At 39.0% G+C, this 22,731-nt stretch overlaps 1 protein-coding gene across 1 annotated transcript; it reads left to right on the forward strand.

Moving 5' to 3' along the window:
* The first annotated feature begins 12,840 nt into the window (after positions 1–12,840).
* TBX22 (T-box transcription factor 22) lies at positions 12,841–21,166 on the forward strand. The gene is made up of 8 exons (XM_006163681.1): positions 12,841–13,015; positions 13,607–13,790; positions 14,603–14,704; positions 16,165–16,339; positions 16,880–17,044; positions 17,397–17,461; positions 17,826–17,911; positions 20,550–21,166. Exons 1-8 carry the CDS (start codon positions 12,841–12,843, stop codon positions 21,164–21,166), a joined length of 1,569 nt encoding a protein of 522 aa, XP_006163743.1.
* Positions 21,167–22,731: the final 1,565 nt, after the last annotated feature.

The following is a 22,731-nucleotide window of genomic DNA, read 5'->3' on the forward strand; positions in this document are numbered from 1 at the left end:
TTTAAGCCACCGGGTCTGGGACACGAACCGCGGTCGACTACGTGGGAGTCCAACGACATAGCCATTACGCTAACTGCTGGTTCCCAAATATTCTAAATTCTTTATCTGACATTTCCATGATTTGCATTGAACTGCTTGTGGATGAAGAGGAGTTATTCTTTTGTCTTGGAGGAGAGGAATTTTCTTGCTTTCCCATAATTCTTGTGGTCCTGTGGTGATTTCTTGTCATCTGATGGATGGTGTGTTTCTTTCAAATTTTTGAAATTCAGTCAGAATGTTCAGGAGCAAGCAGAAAGAGGTGATCGGGAATCTCTTTGCTGTTCTGTTGTGATCTCAGGTGCAGCAGATTCAGTAGATATTGAGGAATATGTTAACCCTAATAGTATTTCAGTGCTTAGCTACAGTGCCCTTAGATCTATCTAGAAACACATTGAATGGATATTGAAAAGTGGAGAGAAAAGAAAAAGAAAATGGAATAGCGAGAGAGAAACAATGACAAAGAAAAAGGAAAAAAAGACAAAAAAAATTGCAATTATTGTTTTCCTTAAAAAACAACAACAATAACAACAAAAAAGATTTAAAAACCCAAAAAATGGAAAACCACGTGGCCCGCTAGGCAGGAAATGACTAGTTACCAGGAGCCATGAGGAATCTTGTTCTGAAGGCCTCAACTCTCCTGCCTTGGGAGGAAGGGCCAGAGGAGATTATTAACAAAACAAAAGGTGGAGCTGGGAGCAAGAGAAAAACTTTACCTTTAAAAAAAATGTAAAAAGGAAAAATTACAAAAAAATGAGAGGACAGAAGCAGAGAGAGACAAAGGCAGAGGCACAGAGACAGATAGAAGGCCAGAGGGGGCTTCCTACCACACTAGCTTTGTTTGTTGGAGGCTGAATTATCAGTAGAAAATCTTCATTTTTTCCTGTCCTCTGCAATGACTACTTACCAGGAGCCATGAGGAATCTCGTTCTGAAGGCCTCAACTCTCCTGCCACACTAGCTTTATTTGTTGGAGGCTGAATTATCAGTAGAAAATCTTCATTTTTCCTGTCCCATGCAATGACTACTTACCAAGAGCCATGAGGAATCTTGTTCTGAAGGCCTCAACTCTTGTGAAAAGCTGGTTCCCTGGGAACCAGCAGTTAGCGTAATGGTTATGTAGCTGGACTCCCATGTAGTCGACCGTGGTTCACGTCCCGGACCCAGTGGCTTAAAACTCAGGCCGGACGCGTGTGCGTGCATGCCCAAGATCCCGAGAGGAGAATGGAGGAGAAGGGATTGCGGCATGACCATCCCCCTTTGGGGATGATTTCTCGCTTTCTGTCTCTATGTCTCTCTCTGTCTGTCTGGCGAGCGCACGCGCCCTATAGCGAAAATCTCTTAAAAAACAAAAACAAAAACAAAAAAAAAACGCTGGTTCCCTCATCTACAGAGCGAATTAGCTCAGCTGGAAACTGGGCTTTAAGAACACTGGGCCAATCTGACCTTTTGACACAGCGAACCACCTCTATTTGCCTCCCAGGTAAACCCTCCTGTCTTATTGGTCAGGTTGTGATTTTTCAATTGGTGGGGAGATTCTGGCACAAGAATTCTTCTCAGTATCTGTCTTTCCAATTAACTATCACCAGTCAAGTTTGTCAGATTAGAGAGGCCCAGCTAAAGTAGTAATTTTTAGTTTCATCTTCCTTCAACTGGGAGCTTTATGAAAGAGATCCTGAAATCACTAGTAATTAGGAGACCTAAAGTAAAAAGTTAGTGCTCCTTAAAATGAATGAAGGCTAGAAGTATCCTGTCTGGTTTGATTATGTTATGACACCTGAAGAACCCAGCAATAGTCCTTCTCCTTGGTTGTAAGCTGTAGGAAGGCCACTAAGCCCAGGAAACTATGTGTTGGGTGGGGCTCACAGAGAGAGTTTAGAGAGCCAGAGATTGAGGAGAAAATATGTGTGCCTTGACAGAAAGTGAGGACTACAGCCACTAAATTGAGTGTCAGGTATCTAGTACTGAGAGGTAGCCCTAGGGAAGGTCTCTGAACAGTGGTTTTTTTCTTCCCCAGGCTATTTTTCAAGGAGCTCTATATCACTGAGTCAGGAGGATTTTGAGTCCTCTTTGTGCTCACCTGACTTCAAAAGGCCTGAAAACACAAAATATCAGGCATTATTATTCTCCTAGGAAGGGAGATAGAGCAGGATAGTGGGATATGCCAAAACAAACCTTCTTTTATTTCTTTCTGCTTTTTTCTCACCTGAGTGTGAGTTTACACAAGTGAGTATGACCACACTCACATATACACACTCACATATATTTCCTATTGTGAAACATTTCCTTTAGCCATAAGTGCTTATCAAACATTAAGAGACACTAAACAAGGAGATAAGGTGAGTAAGAGATGTCTCTTAGGCAAGGAGAGAGGGAATAGATGTGGCAGTAGAAGTTGCTAAGTTTTAAGCCTGACAAAATGGAAAGTAGTGACTAGATTTCAGTTTAGGCTGAAGTTGTCAAAATTCATATTCTTATAAAATAGACTAGAACTACAATCTGAGAATGGAAATTAACTGTAAAAACTGCTATTAAGAACTTATTTATTAAAATGTTAGCACACTTAACCCCCAATCCAGTTGTTTTCTAGAGTCACTTGAATTATTGCCTTGAATAAATTCAATCTTCACATTCCATGAGCAATATGCATACATGTTATTTAAATGAGTTCGGATTGGCGATCATACATTTAAGAGCAAATGTTTGTTCTAACTTTCGACCAATATTTTTGATACTGTTATGAGAGTTAAATTTTAGGCTGGAGAAAGAAAGACTGAAGTGGTGATTACATAACTAGCCTCACTGAGATGACTTATACAATCACATAAATGAGCAGTGACCTGAGTTCATTGTCTCCAGGGTGTGCAGTGTGGTCCTGTGGACCCAGTGCTGGCATTCTACTTGGCAACATGTAACTATCATAATCATTGATTTTGCTCTGCCCTCCTTCTCCAATCCTTCTCATCTGGGAATCAAACCATGGTAAGTTCAGATAGTGAGTTCCTTGTCATTTTCGGTGGTCCCTTTTTGTAACTTTCCTTATTTGTCCTTATTGTTTTATTACTAAAGCATATCATTTTCCCCTTGGAGTATTGATCAAGGTGTCCTAACTCTATGAATATATACTTTACACAAAAACAACATTTTTGTTTTGTCTAGTGTTGTTTCTTTTCATTTTTTAGGAGATTTTTGCTATAAGGCTCTTTTGCTCACTGGAAAGACAGAGACAGAGAAACAGAGAGTGATAAATCACTCCACAGGAGAAATGGCCACACCACAATTGCTCCTCCTCCACTCTCCTCTCAGGATCTTGAGCACACATGCAAGTGTGCCCAGCGTGAGTTTCAAGCCTCCAGCTCTGGGACTCGAACCATGGTCAGCCATGTGGGAGTCCAGCGACATAACCATTGTGTCATCTGCTGGTCCCTGTCTAGCATTGTTAATGTAGGAGCCCTGGGAAGGAAGACAGTGAAAGTAGGCATAGACTGACTTTAAGCATAAGCAGTACAGATGCTTGCCTGCATTTGGTGTTTTATAGACTATGGAAACATCAGCACTTTTGTGAGTGATAGGTATTGAAAAACTCTGATCAAATGCATATCATTATGAGAATATAGAAAGAAGCCTTTAATACCTTACTCACATAGCATCAAGCACCTGGTGGCAGTGCCAATGTAGGGAGGGGAAAATACATTAGAAATACCCAAAAAGAGGAGCTGACAGGTGGTGTGGTGGTTAAGGACACTGAAATCCCACATGGCTGACCACGATTCGAGTCCTGAAACTGGTGGTTTGCTTCCTCACTTTCCTCTCTCTCTCACTCTCTCTCTCCCTGATCAAATTAAAATAATTAAATTAATAAATAAAGTTAAATAAAATAATTGTTTAAAAAAGAAAGAAACACCCCAAAAGAAGTGAGTAGAAATTCGATGGGCATGGGATTTGGTGGGCCCAATGTACAGAGCTCAGGAAGACTTTCTTCTTAGTGGAAGGACCTATGTCTCTCAGGTTCATGACTGTCCAGATTAGACAGAGACAGAGGAAGAGGGCCCACTCATCTGAAGTCAGGGTGTTGACTGTGGTGATTATATGTATGTATGATTCTTCATAAACAGCATTTTCCTGATAACTCATTGATAGAATAAATTTGATGTACTGCATTTTAGTGACCAATACTAACAATACTTTGCTACATATTTATTATAAAATTATAAAACTCTTACTTGTAGTTATTTCACAAATCCTAACACACTTTCTTTGAGGCTGATGCATAAAGCACATTTGGGGGTAACTTTAACTCTCATTCTCATAGTAGAAAAAGCAATATGAGGGACCAGCAGTTGGCGTAATAGCTATGTCACTGAACTCCCATGTAGCCTACCGCGGATCAAGTCCCAGACCTGGTGGATTAAACTCACTCTAGGTGCATGTGCGTGCGTGCCCAAGATCCCAAGAGGAGAATGGAGGAGAAGGGATTGTGGTGTGGCCATCCCCCATGGGGAGTGATTTCTTGCTTTCTGTCTCTCTGTCTCTCTCTTTCTGGTGAGCACATGTGCCCTATAGCAAAAACCTCTCCAAAAAAAAAAAAAAAGAAAAGAAAAAGAAAAGGCAATATGAAAGAAAAGGAAGATTGGGGTGTGTAGGAAGTAAAGGAAATGTATAAGGTGTAAAACCTAAGTTAGAATGGCCTAACATTAAAATTCACATACAACAAATTAAAATTATAAAGAATTATTTCTAGCAACCCTTATTAGGATTTCAGTTCATCTACAACAGCAACACATGTGCCAGCAGAGCACCAGAGAGGTGACATAAGAAAGGACTAAGTTTGACTCAAGCTCAATGTTGAGTGTTTGAGAACTAAAAGATGCAGAATGTATTTATAATTACTGTTTCTTTACACTGTGCCAGGCAGTCAGAGGTGGCTGAAAGTTGGCCATACAATGCTTATTCTGGTAATCATTCAGATCACTACTGTGTAGGAACATATCTAAATTTATTCCTTTTTGTTATTTCTTTTTATATTACTTATCTACTCAGCCAAAAATTAGTCAAGAACAAAACTGTTCTCATAATTCTGGTGACAAATCTCATATATCTGAAAATTTAAAACAAATTGCCCAACCTTAAATTATGAATTTAGTGGAAAAATTGGGAAAAAAATAGTAGTATGCTCTTGATATACTTCAATGAAAATGAGAAATATAATGAACTCAAGCCTAATTTTGTAAATATTATCACAGAAATGCCTTCACAGTTGGGTAAATTCACTTTATAGGTTGTAGTGATGTATAGTGATCGAATGTATAAAATAAATTTTTAAAAGTATAAATAAAAAAAGAAAGGCCTTTGGTGTTTTATAAGAGCGTGCACACATGATTACACTCAACAGAATTCATTTCTTTCAGCTAACATTTGGGCAAGCATAAGCATTTTGTTTCCAGTTCTCTCCATGCGAAGAACACAATGACCAAAAACAAGAATTTGTCTCCCTTTTCTTTCTCTCCCCACTCCACCTAGAAACAAGAATGACAAAGTTTGATACACATAAATTGATAGATGTGTAAAAGCAATAACTTCTTTTTTAAAGTTCATTTATTAATTTCTTCCATAAGTGAGAGAGACAGAGACAACACCACCACCAGAGTCTTGATGGTGGCAGTCAGCCACCTCTGACTGCCTGGCACAGTGTAAAGAAAGAATAATTATAAATACATTCTGCATCTTTCAGTTCTCAAACACTCAACATTGAGCTTGAGTCAAACCTAGTTCCAATCTACCCCCAGTTCCAGTCAGCCCTGAATCATGGGCACATGTCTGTCAGATACACTGTAAGAGGGCATCTCTGGATTTGAGACTGAAACCTTGCCATGTGAATCACTGTCTACTCTCCCTCTTTTTTAAAGTTCAGACTTCTTGAGAAATTGTATCAAATTAAGCTAACCAGAAGTTGAGGGATTTTGTGTAAGAATTACTTCAATATTAATTAGACCAATTCCTTCAATTTATTAGAGTAAGAACACAGCTGTGTGTTAGGAACCTATCATTAACACATATTATCTCATTATATGAGAAGAACATACACTGACATTGCATTGGTGAAATACTATCTTTCCAAGAATAGAATTAGTAAAATTAGAATATGTATTCTATCAAACATGTTTATCATGGATTTTTTTCAACTCAAATGCAATGTTTTGGTTGAATTCACTAATTTTATTTATTAAAATAGTTCTCAAATTTATATGAGAAAGCTGACTTCCTCAAAACTTCCAATCTTTAAAATTTGCTTTAGAATTTAACCAAAAGTTTGAGGTTACAATGTTGGCCAAAATTTCTTCTCCTTTTCTTGTCTGGTCTCATACAATTTATAGCTATATAATTGATACAAACACTAACACATTCTTGAAATAAATTTCTAACATCTTTTTAATGTTGAAAATATCTGTGTTTGCTATACTCCAGACATTGTGTTAAATGGTTTACATAAATTATTTTACTAAGCCCTCAGATGTATGCACACAACTACAGAAACATATTTTATGATGAATGTATTAGAAGTCAAAACTTAGAAGAGACTGAATACAAAAAGACTGTGTAAGATTACTCTGAAAGAATATAGTAGCAAGAGTCAGAATTTGAATCATGTCAGTCTGAATTCAGTCTGTCTTCCTACCTTCAGCCTTATTCTTTCTTATTATCACAGTCCTATTAGTGTAGAATGTCAAATTTGCTTTGGGAGATTACAATTCTGAAAGTCTATAGCATATAATTTTCTTATTTGCAAAATTAATAGGATTGAAGAAAGAAGAGGAAAGAAAAAGAATCAGGAAAAGGCAATCTTCTAAATTTTTCCAAAAGTTTGTTTCTTTCTTTATAGAGGAACACAAGAACCTTCAACAAGATCTCATGCTGCCATCTCCCTTCTCCAGCCTTTCCCAGAGAGCCAGGACCATGGGTTCCTGCACATAATTCAACCTAGGAAACAAACTCCATTTTCCATATGACTTCCAGCATTGCAGAACACTGTGCTATTGCTGTATCACTGCAACTAGGCCAGTTTTCTAAAGTTTTACCCAGATGATTTTATTTGTAAGGATACTTTTGATGGAAACCCATCTGAAAGTAACTTACACAAAAAAAAATATGATTTACTTCCTTATGTAACTTAGCTAGTTCAGGCAAGGTTGAATTCAGATAATCAAATGTGGTTACAAAGAAGCGGACTGCATTTCTCTTTCTTTTCTTTCTCTTTTTCCCCTTTCTTTCTCTTTCTTTCTTTCTTTCTTTCTTTCTTTCTTTCTTTCTTTCTTTCTTTCTTTCTTTCTTTCTTTCTTTCTCTTTCTTTCTTTCTTTCTTTCTTTCTTTCTTCTTTCTTTTTCTCTCTTTCTCTCATCCTTTTTTCTTTTTCTTCTCTCTCTCTTTCTTTCTCTCTTTCTTTCTTCTTTCTTTCTTTAATTTTTTTTTGTCACAGGGTGCATGTGTTTGCTAGAGAGAGAGAGATAGAGAGAGCCAGTGAGAACAAAGTGAGAACCCTCCCCCACTAGAGTGATCAAGCTGCAAACCCTTCTCCTCCATTCTACTCTTGGGATTTGGGGCAATCACATGCATGCTCTCAGAGTGATTTCCAAGCCACTATGTTTGAGACTCAAACTGTAGTCAGCAGTGCCTTAACCACAATGTCACCTGCTGGTCCCCTGACTGTATATCTTGACTCTACTTTCCTGGAGTTTCATTCTAGGGAGATCTTTTCTAAGTAATGAGTAACTTATCTCACATTCACATTGTGCAATTTTTGAACTATACCAAACTATCTTAGTCATGGTAAGTAAAGATCAAGGAAGGCAGAGAAGAATAATAATTGGAGGGAACAATTTCTATCAAGAAGTGATGTGTTTCTGTGTAAATGTGACGTTAGGTAACCAACTGGTCTCAAAACATTTATTTTATTTTATTTATACTTTATATATGCATGTATATTTTCTAAATATGAAATATTTATTGATTTCTTTAACTTGTTTTACAACTTCTCTTATAAAGTTAAAGTAGGTTTTGAAATCCCTCAAAATGAATTTGACATCAATCCTTTAGTTAATAAGCACTGCAAAACACAAAAGAATTTTTTTCCCCACCAGGCAGATTTATTTCCTTTTAAACATAAATGTTTCCTCAGATAATCCATATTGCCTATATGGAAAGCTAGAGAGGTCTTGAACCTTTGTCCTTCACATGTCATAGGTTTCTGGGAAGTGTAACATTTTCATATACTGTAACTTAATTCTGAATATATGCTTCTATGCACATACACTTCAAAAGAAGCAGTGGTAGGGCCCACTTTGTTTAATGCATGTGTTAGTACACACACCTATTTACAACTATTAATAAAATATTAGAATTTTCTGGCCAGTCTATCATAGCATAGTGGTTAAGTAGTTTGCAGAGTGAGCCCTATTCTACATAACCAACTGCAGCTTGAATACTGTCCCTGTGGCTTGAAAAACACACAGGGTGCTTATACCTGCATGACCCAAATCCTGACAGGATAGAGGAATGGAGGAAAAAACCATCATGAAGTGACCATGCCCCATTAGAAAATGTTCTCTCTCTCTCTCTCTCTCTCTCCCTCTCACTCACTCTCTCTCTCTGTCTCTGGTGAATGCATACACCCTCTGGTAATTTTTAAAAATGGGATTTTTATTAGCTATTTGAATTGTTTTCTAGCTACTTAAAACAGGTTGAGATCTCATGTTCAACAAGAACTCTAATAAACCATATACCTCTTCTTTATTAAAAAACAATTTAGAAAGAGATTTTTGCTATAGGGTGTGTATGCTGACTGGAGAAACAGAGATAGAAAGTGGGAAATAAGCCCCCAGGAGAGATGGCCATGCCACAGTTCCTTCTCCATTCTCCTCTTTGGATTTTGGGCATGCACACACTTACGTCCAGTATGAATTTTAAGCCACCAGATCTGGGACTCGAACCACCGTCAACTACATGGGAATTCAGCAACATAACAATTATGCCATCTGCTGTACCCCAATATATCTTTTAGGGCACTCCTATCTTCTCTTTTTCCCCATAGATGTGGAATTGATTTCATTTGTGTCAACCATGAATTCAGTTTTTCCTTCAAATGATGAATTCTCACTGTGTCTTCAGTTGAAACGTTTCTGGCACAATTCAAAACCAACATTTTACTGTTAGAATTTTCCTATCAGCAAACTTAATAAAAATTATGTATTCTAATGTGTGCACCTGTGGATCCCAGAGCCTCTTTCTACATGTTCCACTGCCCCTTTACAGGTTGAAAGTTTATGGGTGTTACTGGATAAAACATAGACATTGCTCGAAAGAGACTTTCAGCTGTAAAGAATGAATTGCTGGCATTAGTGTATTACTCAGCCTCCCTGTAACTGGCAGCCCTATGAACAGGTTGCAAAGCTGGTTCTGAGATAGGTGATATTTTTTCCTCTCAGATACTAGTTTATAAGAATTAACTACTCCTTAGTCAAGCACACATTAGGGTGAACTGAACTACATTTCTCTCTGTCATGTCATCAGATTTGAAATGGTAATGAAAAATATTTAGATTACAAAAATTAAAAATAGTTCTGGAGGCCTAAATTATATGCATGTGATAAATATAAGTAAGATGTTTCTCCTAAGAAAGGAATTTCTATCTCAAGATCTGCTAATTCCTGGACTTAAAAAATCTAATACAGTAGATAGTCTTGAATGCTAGCATAAACATTGCAACAAACATCTTTTGTTTTATATTTACAGAGAAACCCACCAAGAAAAGCTTTTCCTTTCTTTACAAGATAATATCCTGTCTTTTATCAATAAGGTCAGCCAATGTTCAAAGGGAAAAACATACTCATATTAGGAGATATTAATGCAAATTTTACATGGTGATTAACATTCTAAAATTAACAAATGAACTCCTTTTAAAATTTACATTTAGCCATTGTACATCTTTACAGCATACAATGTTTTTTTCTCAAAGCATGCATTCAGTATATATCAATTAAGTAAAAGATATTACCATTTATATAATTTTTGACAGAGAACTTTACATTCCTGTGTCTGTTAAATTTTTTTTTTCCTGAGTCCCTCCCTCCCACCCCGTCCTATGAAATCTCTGGTATCTATACTCTTTGGATTTTTTGTTTGTTTTTTAGTTTGCTATAGGGAATGTGTAAGAGAGAAAAAGAGAAAGTGAGAAAGCATCTCCAAGGAGGTATGGCCACACTGCAATCTTCCTTCTCCTCCATTATCTCCAGATTTTGGGCACACACTCACATTCACCTGTTGTATTTTTCAAGCCATTGGTCTGGGACTCAAACTGCTAAGTCGGCCATGTGGAATTCAGCTGCCTTAACCATCAGCTGGCCCATTATTTACATTCTTGACTTTTCTGTTTCTGAGCTGTGTCTTTTAGCTGAGAATGTGCAATTGATTTAAAAACATATTTATTGGTATATGCCTTCTGAGTAAGAGGTAATAGACAAATACCTCCGTCTCATGGATGTAGAAAAAAAAATGCCTATGGAAATGTGACAAAGAACATATCCAGATCTGACTGTTTTCTAATCCAATGTCCTTTTACACTGAAATTGGCCTTGTCCTCTGAGCTTCTCTCTGCCTCTCTAAGATAGGGACAGGGTTTTTCCTAGTTCTGAATGGTGAGTACTAGATAATTAGTTATTGAACCAGACCCTTCAGCAGCATACAAGCTGTAACTAACCCTTTTCTGTGCTATTCAAGTGCTTAAAGCCATACACAATTGCCTGGAGATCTCTTCCCTATGGCTGAATATACCACCACTACCACTATCATCACATGGAAAATCTAGGCAGGGATCACTTGTCTCTAAACAGCTGCAAAAGACCACAAAAATCTTTTGTTCTCAAACTCCAGTATGGAGATACTATAAGTTAGTTCAAGTACCATCTTGTTTAAATAGATTTGGATTGGCTTTAATTGATCTTTGGACAAATGTAGTAGAGGAGAACCTTTCTAGAAATGTGTAAATGTCATTAGTTAAGATGCAGTCTGTAGGGCCAGAAGGTGGTGCAGAGGTTAAAGTGCATTCCTACGTGTCTGACCGCAGTTAGAGTCCAGAGACCTGAAACTCACACCAGAGGTCTGTACATGCATGCCCCAAATCCCTAGGAGAGCATGGAAAAGAGGGATTGTGGTGTGGCCATCCTCCCTGAGGGGGGATGATTTCTTGCTTTCTATGTCTCTGTCTCTCTGTATCTCTCCAGTAAGTATACATACCCTATTTCAAAAATCTCTGAAAAAAAGTTGTAGTTTGCAAAAGAATCCAGGAGCATCTGGGTTTTTATTTTTTATTAAATGCGTATGACAAAATCACATGCACACAGACAAACATTTCATATTTCTGTGCATAAATATGCCCCTTGGAAGTGGCAGACAAATCTCTCCCTGACACCAATTTTTAAAAAAGTAAAATGCAGCCCAGAAATATATTTCAAGAAACACTGGAATCCATTATTTGATTTCGGGGACCAGCAGGTGGTGTGGTGGTTAAGGTGCTGGATACTCCCACATGGCAGACCACGGTTTGAGTCCTGGACCTTGTGGCTTGTTTTCTCATTTCCCCTCTCTCTCTTTCTCTCTGTGTGTCTCTCTCTGTCAATTTAAAATGAATAAATAAAATTAAGTAATAAGTTTTTAAAAATTATTTCATTTCAACACTTTAAAGTATGTACATCCTTGGGAGCAAAGGTTAAGTTGTTGCTCTGCTGGTGGCCCTTATGTACTTAGGCTGTGTATGCTGATTAAGTTCTGTCAGAGGTTATGTGTGGGAATATTGGAATCCAGTTAATGCAAGGCTTGAAGGCATAAGTTTGTTCTGATCTTATTTGGGAGCTTCTTGATCACCCTCTCCTGAGGCTCCCTACCAGGAGAGAGATGACAAACTGGCACAAAGACCCTTCCAGTTTGAGACTCCAACTGCAGAGTTAACCAGCCCAGAAAGCGGAGACAGCACCCAGTGCCTTTACTGGAAAGCAAAAGACCTTAATATACTTCTCTGGATCTGGTTAAATTGTATTTGCACTCTTGTTGGAAAAGTGGCCCCTCGTGGGCAATTATTTCCCATGTCTTTGAGTTTTACAATTTAATCTAAAACAGTAACCTTATGTCTCATTCTCCTCTCTCCTCTACGTATGCCTATCTGGAGCCCCTTTCCAACCAACTCCTGGCCTGCTACTCCCCCCTCACTGCCTGTCAGATTCTGAAGTGTCACTCACAGTGTTTTTTCATGCTTCTAACAGTTTCCAAAACAAACAGTGGAGACTGTGAGCAGCAGGGTATTCACTCAGTGGGATGCAACAGTATCTCCCAATCCCAGCGGCCTGAGCTGCCATTGGTGGCAGGTCCGCTCCCTAAAACGCTCAAGCTTGTCAATCTCTGCACTCTGCAGGGTCTGGGAATAAGGGATTTAAGGACTGATGGTCCGCACATGTCCACTGGGAGGGAGGAGACCACAAAAGCAAGGGGGAGTAGACTCTGGAGGACTTAGAGTTCAATTTGATCTTTTTTCCTTTCATTTTGCCTATTCAAAGAAGAAAAAAGTGTATATATAAAATTTACACACGCACACACACGGCTATTTTTTTCTTTGAATATAGATATAGAAATAATTTATTCGAATCCCCCCCCCCACCTCGCTTTCCCTCCCTTGCCTATCCTTTGAGCCCTCCTTCTTCCTTACTCCCTAACCCAGCTCAGATCGAAACTGCTGTGCACATTCCCTTCTGAGTTTTCAGGGATGGCTCTGAGCTGTCGGGCGCACGCCTTCTCTGTGGAAGCCTTGGTGGGGAGACCCAGCAAAAGAAAACTACAAGACACAAGAGAGCAGGAGCAGTCTGAGCTTCAGGAGAATGAGGGCGGAGAGGAAGAGGAGGAGAGAAAGAACAACGCTGCAGAGAAGAATGAGCAGCTCGGTAAGTACCCCCACGTAGCCCCAAGGATCTGGGCCCGCCTCCGCATGCGCTTGCTGGGTCTGTGTTTCTCTGCTTAGCTTGCGGCGCTTTGGGAGGGCAGGGCGGCTAACCCTACCCCAGGACGTCCGGGCCCAACGGGACAGTCAGGATGGGGCCGAAGAACACTTAGGCCACCCACCTCCCTGTAGGGGAGGTTTCAGAGTCTCTGAGTAGCACGCAGAGTACTACGGTTCCTTTACAGTGAAAGGGAGGATTCCCATATATTTATGGAGAAGTAAAGTTCTCGGGTCCCCCTCCCCCCCAGCAAGCCCAAAGAGCCTGAGCCAAAAAGGTGGCTGTTTCTCAGGGTAGGAGGCAGGATCCTGAAGGGATCCAGACTCTGATAGGAAAATCTCAGGGAGAGTGAGGATGGGCAAATCTAAAGAAAATTGCACCTTTTACAGAGTACGACTTGGACCCCTCTCTCCTCTCCGTTAGGGGACCACAGAGGGTGTTGTGGGGAGCTTGGGGATCAGCTGTCAGGTTTCCCTGGGTAGGCCTGCCTGCTCAGAGAGGAGCTCCTTAAACACTGGACATCTCTGTGTGCTGCAGAAATGCCACCCAAGACAGAGCCCTCAACAACTGCGCTCTCCGGCTCTGGTGGAGGCAGTGGTAACGACAACCAGCTCAAAAGTCTGAAAGAGAAAGATATTATCCAAGTGGAACTTCAAGGATCCGAGCTGTGGAAGAGATTCCATGACATTGGGACTGAGATGATCATTACCAAGGCGGGCAGGTTTGGTTCTGCCTAAGCTGTTCACAATGGTCACATACATTATGCGCTTAATGTACTTCTCCTAAGATGTGGAGTTTTATGCACTGGTTTCTTCCTTCTACCCCCCAAATTCCCTGCCAGATATTAGGAAGTTACCATCCTTTAATCAATGGATGTTGTAGGATGTATCTGGCCCCACTTAAGTGTCTCATTGTTCCTTTCCTGCATACCAGGACTCAAAGAACTCACTCTCTCAGCTCCTGCCTGCTGAGTACATGATGAAAATCAGACCTGTGAGGCAGGTACCAAGTCAACCCCAAGTCCTTAGGATGTGTGCAGACCTCTCTATTAAAGCTTCACAGACATAGTAGGCAATACCCCACTTCACAGGGCATTCAGCCCACAGTCCCTGTCCCAAACCATTTTGAAGTGGACCTTTCCTTCAGACAGCTTTTGGTGTGGGGCAGCACTTCCATAGCAGCTGAGTGATTTGAGAGCCTTTCTAATTTCAGCCTTTCTCACTGTAAGGAAGGGCCCAGGTTTTCCTCTCCTATATTCTCTTCTATAACTTTTTGTTATGGTAGTGGGTGAGAGTAGTACCCTTATGGTGAGGATATTCTGCAACTCTCACAAATCTTGGAATTGTTCAATTAAGCATGCAAACTAACAATTTTCTTCATGTAGCAAATGCCATTCCCTGAATCTGTCATAGAATGGGAAGGGAATTTTGAGTCCCTTGACTTTCCACTGGAGTCAGCATTTGTTCACAATCCTTTCCCCTTCCAAACATCTCTAAAAGCTCCAGGGTCAGTCCCTATTTTTCTCTCTCATAGGCGAATGTTCCCCTCTGTTCGAGTCAAGGTGAAAGGGCTGGAGCCAGGAAAGCAGTACTCTGTGGCCATGGACGTAGTGCCAGTGGATTCTAAACGCTACAGGTAACGGGGGACCCCCCACTCAGTTGGGGACAGAGATTCTGACTTTTAGACCCCAAATCTGATGTGGTATTTCGGAAAGACTAGCATGTAGGGGATTGCTCTCTTGTGGGCTTTGTGAGTTGGATGTTCTCACTCAAATAGGGATTCAGAGTGAAGGTAGAGAGCATGCTTATTCAACTCTCTATCCTCCTCCTGAAATGCAGGTGCCAACTGGCATTTCAATGTATTCCAGGACTGTCCCCTATCCACTGCTCTGGCTTTGGCTATGTAAAGTGTTGAGGATGTGGGCTCAGGTATCCAAGAAGGAAAAAGTTTGAAGGAAACTGGGGAGAAATTCTCAAAGTCCAGTGTGGGTAGCAGGGCTTCTAGGACCTACCCTGTTGTGGGTTCTGTGCTGCTTGGCAGTGATGTCTTAATGTGCCACAAAAGGGTAGCCCCGCCAGTAGAATGCCTAGGCCCATCTTTTTTCTCTCTTGAAAACATTTTAATTAAAGCCCATCTTTTCTCTCTTTATTTAAAATATTTTAATTGAACCGGCGGTGGTGGCCAGGTCCCAATAGGTTTGAGAGCCCTTTTCTCTTTAAGCCTCCTTTTAGAGCAGACTAAAGAAAGGTATTGTAAAGCTAAAAGACCAACTGGGCTAGCAGCCTCATAGCACTTTTCTAACCTCTTGCCCTTTATCTCAAGGGCTCTGGGGAGTGTTTCCAGAGTTTATCACGCTCTGGCTGTGCACATTCGACCCAGAGAAGGGTGTCCACGCCTCCAAGAAGACAGCCCGCCTCAGTACCAGGTTCTGGTTTTGAGCGCAAGAAGAAAGCGCGGGTCCTGAGCCTGCTGTGGCCGCAGCCCCCAAACAGCAGAACAAGCTGCTGGCTTTTCGCGCACGGCCAACGAAGCTGCTGCCTTCTGGCGCGCTGCCGCTGCCGCTGGTTTGGAAATAATCCTGCGCACAACTAAGAGGTTGAGACTGAAAACTGAGAAAGTTCGCCGCTGGGCTGAGTGGGGCGAGTTCCTGGGGATTTTCTGATGCGAAGCCTTTTTGGCGAAAGGGCTTCAATGATGACTGGTGACTACGCTGGACAGACACACTCAAATCCTCCGCGTCTTGCCCGACACTTCCCCAACACTTCTCGCCTGAAGCTTGTGTCTCTGCCGTGTAAAAGATCGATTTCTGCTGTCGTTTCTGTGAGGCGATTAAATAACAAACAAAAAAACAGGCTCGGAAATTCCATGACATTTTACTCAAGTTGGCACTTCATTATATTTTGGTGACATAGCTTATTTAGTTTGTATTCTGCCCTTCAATACTGTTTGGAAGTCAAGTTGGATCTTTTAGCACTTGCCTTCAGGATCAGCGGATGACTTTGGGCTAGTGTTTTAGGATTGCAATCTCGCAGCCTGCCTCCCATACTCCTAACTTTAGCAGGATACACCTAATGCCACATTCCGTACCTTTTCAGGTATGTGTATCACAGCTCGCAGTGGATGGTAGCGGGAAATACAGACCACTCATGCATGACAACCAGGTTCTATGTTCACCCGGACTCGCCCTGCTCAGGAGAGACCTGGATGCGGCAGATAATCAGCTTTGATCGCGTTAAACTCACCAACAATGAGATGGATGACAAAGGCCACGTATGTGAATGTGATTCTTTGTCCTGAGAAGGGAGGTGCCAAGATTCTTCCTATGGGTCACCCTGGAGAGGACAAGGAGATTTCTCCCAGATGCCCATGTTGTGCTTTTTAGGAACTGTCCAAGCTCTGGACTTGTGAGTAAAGTACCCCAGCCTAGGGCTCCTGAAATCTTTGTTTGGCATCTGAGATGTGGGACAGTTGGGAATAGTGAACTGTAGTTTGGGGACCAAAATAGACCTGTTTAAGTCAGAATGCCTGGTCAGGGAGAGTGGGAGGGAATACTTCACTGTAATCTGGAAATGGAATCACTGCTGCCCATCGCTGGGGAGCCTTGCTCCTGGTATAGCACTAGTCCTGAGGGCTTCTGTCTGGGGCCAGATAATACCAAAAAGGTCTTTGTGTGTGGGTACCTGAGCTTCCCTCCTTTAGTCTCACTTTTGTCTTTGTGTGTGCATGGTGTTGGGGGTGGTCATGAGAAAGGACCTATGTTGGGAAGGGGAAGCTGTTTTGTGTGTCAGCATTTGATCATTTCTCCTCCAGATCATTCTACAGTCCATGCATAAGTACAAGCCCCGTGTGCACGTGATGGAGCAGGACACCAGGGTTGACCTGTCCCAGATTCAGTCCTTGCCTGCTGAAGGAGTTAAAACATTCTCCTTTAAAGAAACTGAGTTCACCACGGTGACAGCTTACCAAAACCAGCAGGTAAAGCTGGCCATGTCTGAGATAAGGGGGAATGTCCCCAGAGGGACTTTGAAATAGAGGCAAGCTGTTCTCTATGAATTGCATTTTCCCCAATTAAAACATATCATAATTTTATTGCATTGTCATAAAGGCAAGTTTGATAATGTGCATTAGAAATGAGAGCAAATTAAAGAAGACAGTAAGATAAAGGTGATGGTCATTCCACTTTTGACTTAATAAATGCTTGCATTTATTTCAAGTGTTATATTGTAGGTTTCCATGTCTTTTGTGATTATTGTAACTATTATAGATTATGGTGACAGTCTTGTAATGAGAGTACTGACTTTATCTTTCTTTCTCTTTGAATCCACAGATTACCAAATTGAAAATAGACAGAAATCCTTTTGCTAAAGGATTTAGAGATCCTGGGAGAAACAGGTAAACAACATAACAGTCACACCTAATATTTTTATAATCCTTTTCACAGATATAAAAAGAAAGAAACTGGCACAGAGACTCAGAAGCACTAAGGTTTATAACTAGTAAAAAGGGAACCCAGATACTTGTCTCCAAAATCTTGATTTTTCTCCACTTTCTTCCCTACCCACTTTTTAAAAATATTGCATATTTGAGAACCCTGAATTTGACTGAATTTTATTCAGAAGTCTAATTATAAAAGAAAAGAATTTTAGATAGATACCTTAAAACATGTGACAAAAACGAATCCCTTAAGTTTTTACATAAATTTTTATTTTCAAGAATTGCATTCTGGGGTTGCTTAAAGTTAAATCTCTTTTTTTAGGAGTGTATTGGATGGGCTTTTAGAGACCTACCCATGGAGGCCTTCTCTCATTTTGGATTTTAAAACCTTTGGTGCAGACACACAAAGTAAGAAAACTTATAACCTTCAGTCTTATTTTTACATATTAACAAAATGACATTCAAAACTCCTGTATTAAATACTACACAGCAAGATAAGTATGTGCCAGAAAAAGTGTGTTTATAAAAAGTTAGTTGTTTATTTACCTCAATGGGGAGATAAGAGGCAAAAAGGGAAGGGAGCTGATATGACAGAAGAGTTTAGAGCTGTGGTAATGGTGGGCATTCTGATGTTTGTCTTCTTAACTTATACTCTGAGATTTCCAAATCTCATCTGTATTCTTCAGCAACTCACTATTGCATATTGCATATTCTTTAGGATTTGTCAGTGATACCTTTGTGGACTGATTTGCAAATAGGTTAGCTATTAAACTTAGTATTGTATGCATTATGAGAAACTTTTAACACATGTTAAAATGACTTCCATTAAATTATATTATCATTTAGCTCTAATTTTTCTTTTTATGAGTGGAGAAAGTAAAAGTTGGAAATAATACTAAATTATTAAAGTTTAATTGCCACCATCATTTAAAAATATTTGCAATTTAAAAATATTTGCAAGCTATTTGTTCTCAGTATGTCTAAAGTATTAATAATAGTAATTAGATAATACTGACTTTATGGGAGAAGAATATATACTTCATTTACTCTGATATTTAACAATAAATGGAATAATTTTCATTTGCAAGCAACATGGAATTTTTCTTATTCCTTATGTCTTTGTTAAAGTTCCTTGTCTTTGAACATTAATTCAGGGTTACCATTACAGATCAAATCATCAGAATTATAGTTAAATTGAGTTGTACATGATGCCATAACAACAAGCTGAAATGTGAAGAAATAAAGCCTCACCATTTGGCGAAATATTTCACTGATCAGCACATTGATGTTTTTTAAGGAGGTGTATAGAAAATATGAAAATATATTTTAGGGTCGCTTAAGTAATAGCATCAAGGAAATATACTTTTAAAAAGTACACATATTGATACAATATTCATTAATAAAGGAAAAAGTTAGATGATCATTGATCATTCAAAATACAGTTTTCTTTTTTTAATGCACAGTTTTCTTAATTATTTAAATGCTTTCAAATTGCAAAGCAAGGGGTATCAATTAAAAAAGACAGTTCTAATGTTTTATTATAGAAAATATTTGCCACCCTGTTGATAATGGACTAGGCTATATCTACATACACAAAATACTTAAGGGTAAAGATAGCAACACCAAAAAAGAAAGAAATAAACTTTAATAACCAATTGTTTTATTAAATTCAAACAGTTACAGAAATAAATTTTAGAATCTAGATGTTGTGGGACTTCTTAAAAAAAGTTTTTTTTTCAATAGGTCATGTGCACTTACTGGAGAGACAGAGAGGGAAAATGAGAAATCAGTCCCCAGAAGGGATGGCCATGCTGCAATTCCTTTTCCTCCAATCTCCTCTCATGATTCTGGGCATGCATGGACATTCACCCAGTGTGAGTGTCTCTGCTCCATGATCCCATGTTTGGCCACCACCCCACCTGCTGGCCTCACTGGACCTCTTAGTTATCCCTTCTTTTAGTAGGTGCTAAGCAACCATAAAAGATGACTGGACATCATTGGTATGAACATTTTCATTCTCCTTTGGTTTTCTTAACTTGCAAAATTATCTTCTACTCTTAATATGGTGTACCACGTAAGGCTCCTTGTTCATGATATTCATATAAGAAAAAAATCTAATGCTTTTAAATATGTTGTATTTATTTATGCAAGATTATTTTCATATACAATGATGTTTTATCAGACTGAAGATGTGTATAGAATTCCAAATAACAATCAATTCATTCAGTTTACTTAGCTACATATTTTAGCAAATTGTTTTAAAGTTAAAAAATCTAGCTTGTATCTGTAAGACATAATCAACTATTATTGGTCTTCTTTCATAATTCTTTTTTAATTTTAATTTTTATTCTTTTTAATAAATGTATTTATTTATTTTTGTATATACATTCACTCACATTGTTTAGCTTACAATGTGAGCATTTCAATATGTGAACATTTCTCCCCAGTCCCATCGGTCAAAATATCTTCAACTGATAACACCCAAATGTGGTTCAAGTGCCTACTACATACAGTTCTTGAGCAGAGCGAATACTCAATACATAATACATAGTAGTAGTGCTAAAAGTAGCAGTGATAGTAGTAAAGATACTATATTCCACTTCAGAGAAATTAGCATGTACTTTTCTCAAAATGCTAAAAGAACTGTGAATGTGCAAGAAAAGCCAATTTAAGAATGAAACAGGAATACAGCTGGTGGCATGGTAGTTACTTAAGGCAGCTGGATCCCATGTAGCCAGCTTTGTATTGCAGTTCGAGTCCAGAACTGACAGCTTGAAAAACACACTGAGCATGTGTCCATACATGCCCAAAATCCCAAAAGAAGGGAGAAGCAGAGGAGAAGGGATTGCAAAGTGACCTTTCCCCATGGGGTGTGGAGGGGTGCTCTCTCTCTCACTCTCTCTCTCTCTCTCTTTCTTTGATGAGCACACCCACCCTATGGCAATTTTTAAAAATAAATAAATAAAACAGGGATGGTGATCAATATGATTACTGCTTCAGTAGAAATATCAAATTCATTGTTCATTGACTGAATTGTCATTTACAGGTGGAAGCAGTGGCTCATCTCCAGTGACTTCTAGCAGAGGGGCTCCTTCTCCTTTGAACTCCTTAATTTCTCCACCTTGCTCTCCACCTACGTTTCATTTACCTTCAAGCTCCTTTGGAATACCCTGTCCAGAGGCATACCTTCACAATATCAATGTACCCCTTTGCTACAAGATTTGTCCAACTAATACTTGGCGACGGCAACCAAGTCTTGTATTACCTGCTCCTGAAAGGCTAGCAAACAGCAACAGTTCTCAGTCTTTAGCCTCACTCATGATGGAAGTGCCCATGTTATCTTCTCTGGGGGTTGCCAATTCAAAAAGTGGTTCATCTAAAGACTTCAGTGGGCAATATCTACAAGCACCTAATTCTGCAAATCAAATGTTCTATGGATTACAGACACATGGAAACATTTTCCCACAAAACTCCATTGCCCAGGAAGCACTTGGTTGCTCTTTCCATTCTTCTTATGGTTTTTATAGGTATAACTTCTCTATGCCATCTAGCCTGGTAAATGCTACAAGCCATTTCACAATGAATGACAACAGTCAAGTTTCTTTTAGAGAAGGCAAATGTAACCATGCTCATTGGTATCCAGCAATTAACCATTACCTTTAATAGAATAATTACATTCCTGAAATAATTACATGTAAGTGTATGTTTTCTTTATTTGTATCCAAAGAAAAATCAACAGCTACTGGGGTTAAAAGCTTTATTACTAGAGAGTATTGTTCTGTTATGTATTTAAAGTGCCTTATCAAGTGTTAGGAGTTGTTTGTGATAGCAAATGTGATTTATAAGTATCTCTGATTACTATGGCCTTGGATCTCAAAATATTAGATCGTCAAAAAAGTTATGACAGGGACCAGCAGTTAACGTAATGGCTATGTCGCTGGACTCCCATGTAGTCGACTGCGGTTCGAGTCCTGGACCTGGTGGCTTAAAACTCACACTGGGCGCGTGTGCGTGCGTGCCCAAGATCCCTAGAGGAGAATGGAGGAGAAGGGATTGCGGCATGGCCATCACCCTGGGGAGGGGTGGTGATTTCTCACTTTCTGTCTCTCTGTCTCCCTCTGTCAGGTGAGCGCAAGTGCCCTATGGCAAAAACCTCTCAAAAAAAAAAAAAAAAGTCATGACATATATTTTTCTATGCAAAAATGCATCATGACTTTTTTGACAACCCATAAAGTACTCAATAGCTATTATTTGATGAAATAGCCCACCAGTGACTATTGATGCCAGGTGTGGGATCTTCAATCATAGTGAATTCAGTTGGCCATGCAAACTGCCTTTTATATATTGACAATAAGCAAAAGGAGATAGATGTAATTTTTGTGAAAGTGGTGAAACAATTTCAGTTTTATCTATGAGGATTGGCTTCATTGTAATGATCTATCTAGTAATCACAGAAGAAAATTTAACTGTGCATTTGCCTTATACTTTTATACTCTGATGTTGAAGGAACTGCTAATCTCCATTTTAAGGTATAAATAAGGACACTAACTTTTAAGTATTATTTTTATTAACCTTTGTACCTTAAGGAGTATTTTATTCTGAAGAAACACAAAACTGAAATGAAAAGTAAAACATTCTAAATACATTTGATTCTTTATTTCCTTTTTATTTTTGAATCACCAATAGGTGAAACTTGTTTAGTTATTCCTTTAACAAACCTGATATTTCATACATTTTACTAAAAATGAATGATTACAGTTCTCCAAAAAGACAAAGATACAATGACTTGAAGGGCGAGAATACATTTGAGTCCATAAATATGAAAATAATATTATATTGGAAGAATTTATTTCCACCCTGGTAATAAGGTAAATTAAACTAGACAAGAGTAAATAAGACATTAGTTCATAAAGTTGAAATCTTTTGTTTCTCCAGGTTCTGAATTGCTGAAAAGAGTTATAAAGTATAATCTATATATAACCTGTATATCTTTATGATGAATAAGATATTAATATTTATGCTTGTAGATGTAGCCATTTTTTTAGCCCAAGGCCCTTCATATCATAATAGCACAACATGACTTTTGACACACTAACCAACTGCAAAACTGCTTTTTCTAACTATTCCAGCATACGTTAGAAACAGATTACCATAATTATTTTGTTTGAAATATTTTATTCTAACTATGTCTTTTATATATATATATATATATATATATGCCTTCCTAT

This window comes from Tupaia chinensis, unplaced genomic scaffold (genome assembly GCF_000334495.1).
Source record: "Tupaia chinensis unplaced genomic scaffold, TupChi_1.0 Scaffold142780_1, whole genome shotgun sequence".
NCBI lineage: Eukaryota > Metazoa > Chordata > Mammalia > Scandentia > Tupaiidae > Tupaia > Tupaia belangeri.

Bases quoted from the DNA above. Each gene is read 5' to 3' on its own strand.
- TBX22 (XM_006163681.1), top strand. From the start codon at position 12,841: ATGGCTCTGAGCTGTCGGGCGCACGCCTTCTCTGTGGAAGCCTTGGTG. The intron at 17,462-17,825 runs GTAAACAACATA...CTCTTTTTTTAG, and splicing joins AGAGATCCTGGGAGAAACAG to GAGTGTATTGGATGGGCTTT. The intron at 17,912-20,549 runs GTAAGAAAACTT...TGTCATTTACAG, and splicing joins CTTTGGTGCAGACACACAAA to GTGGAAGCAGTGGCTCATCT.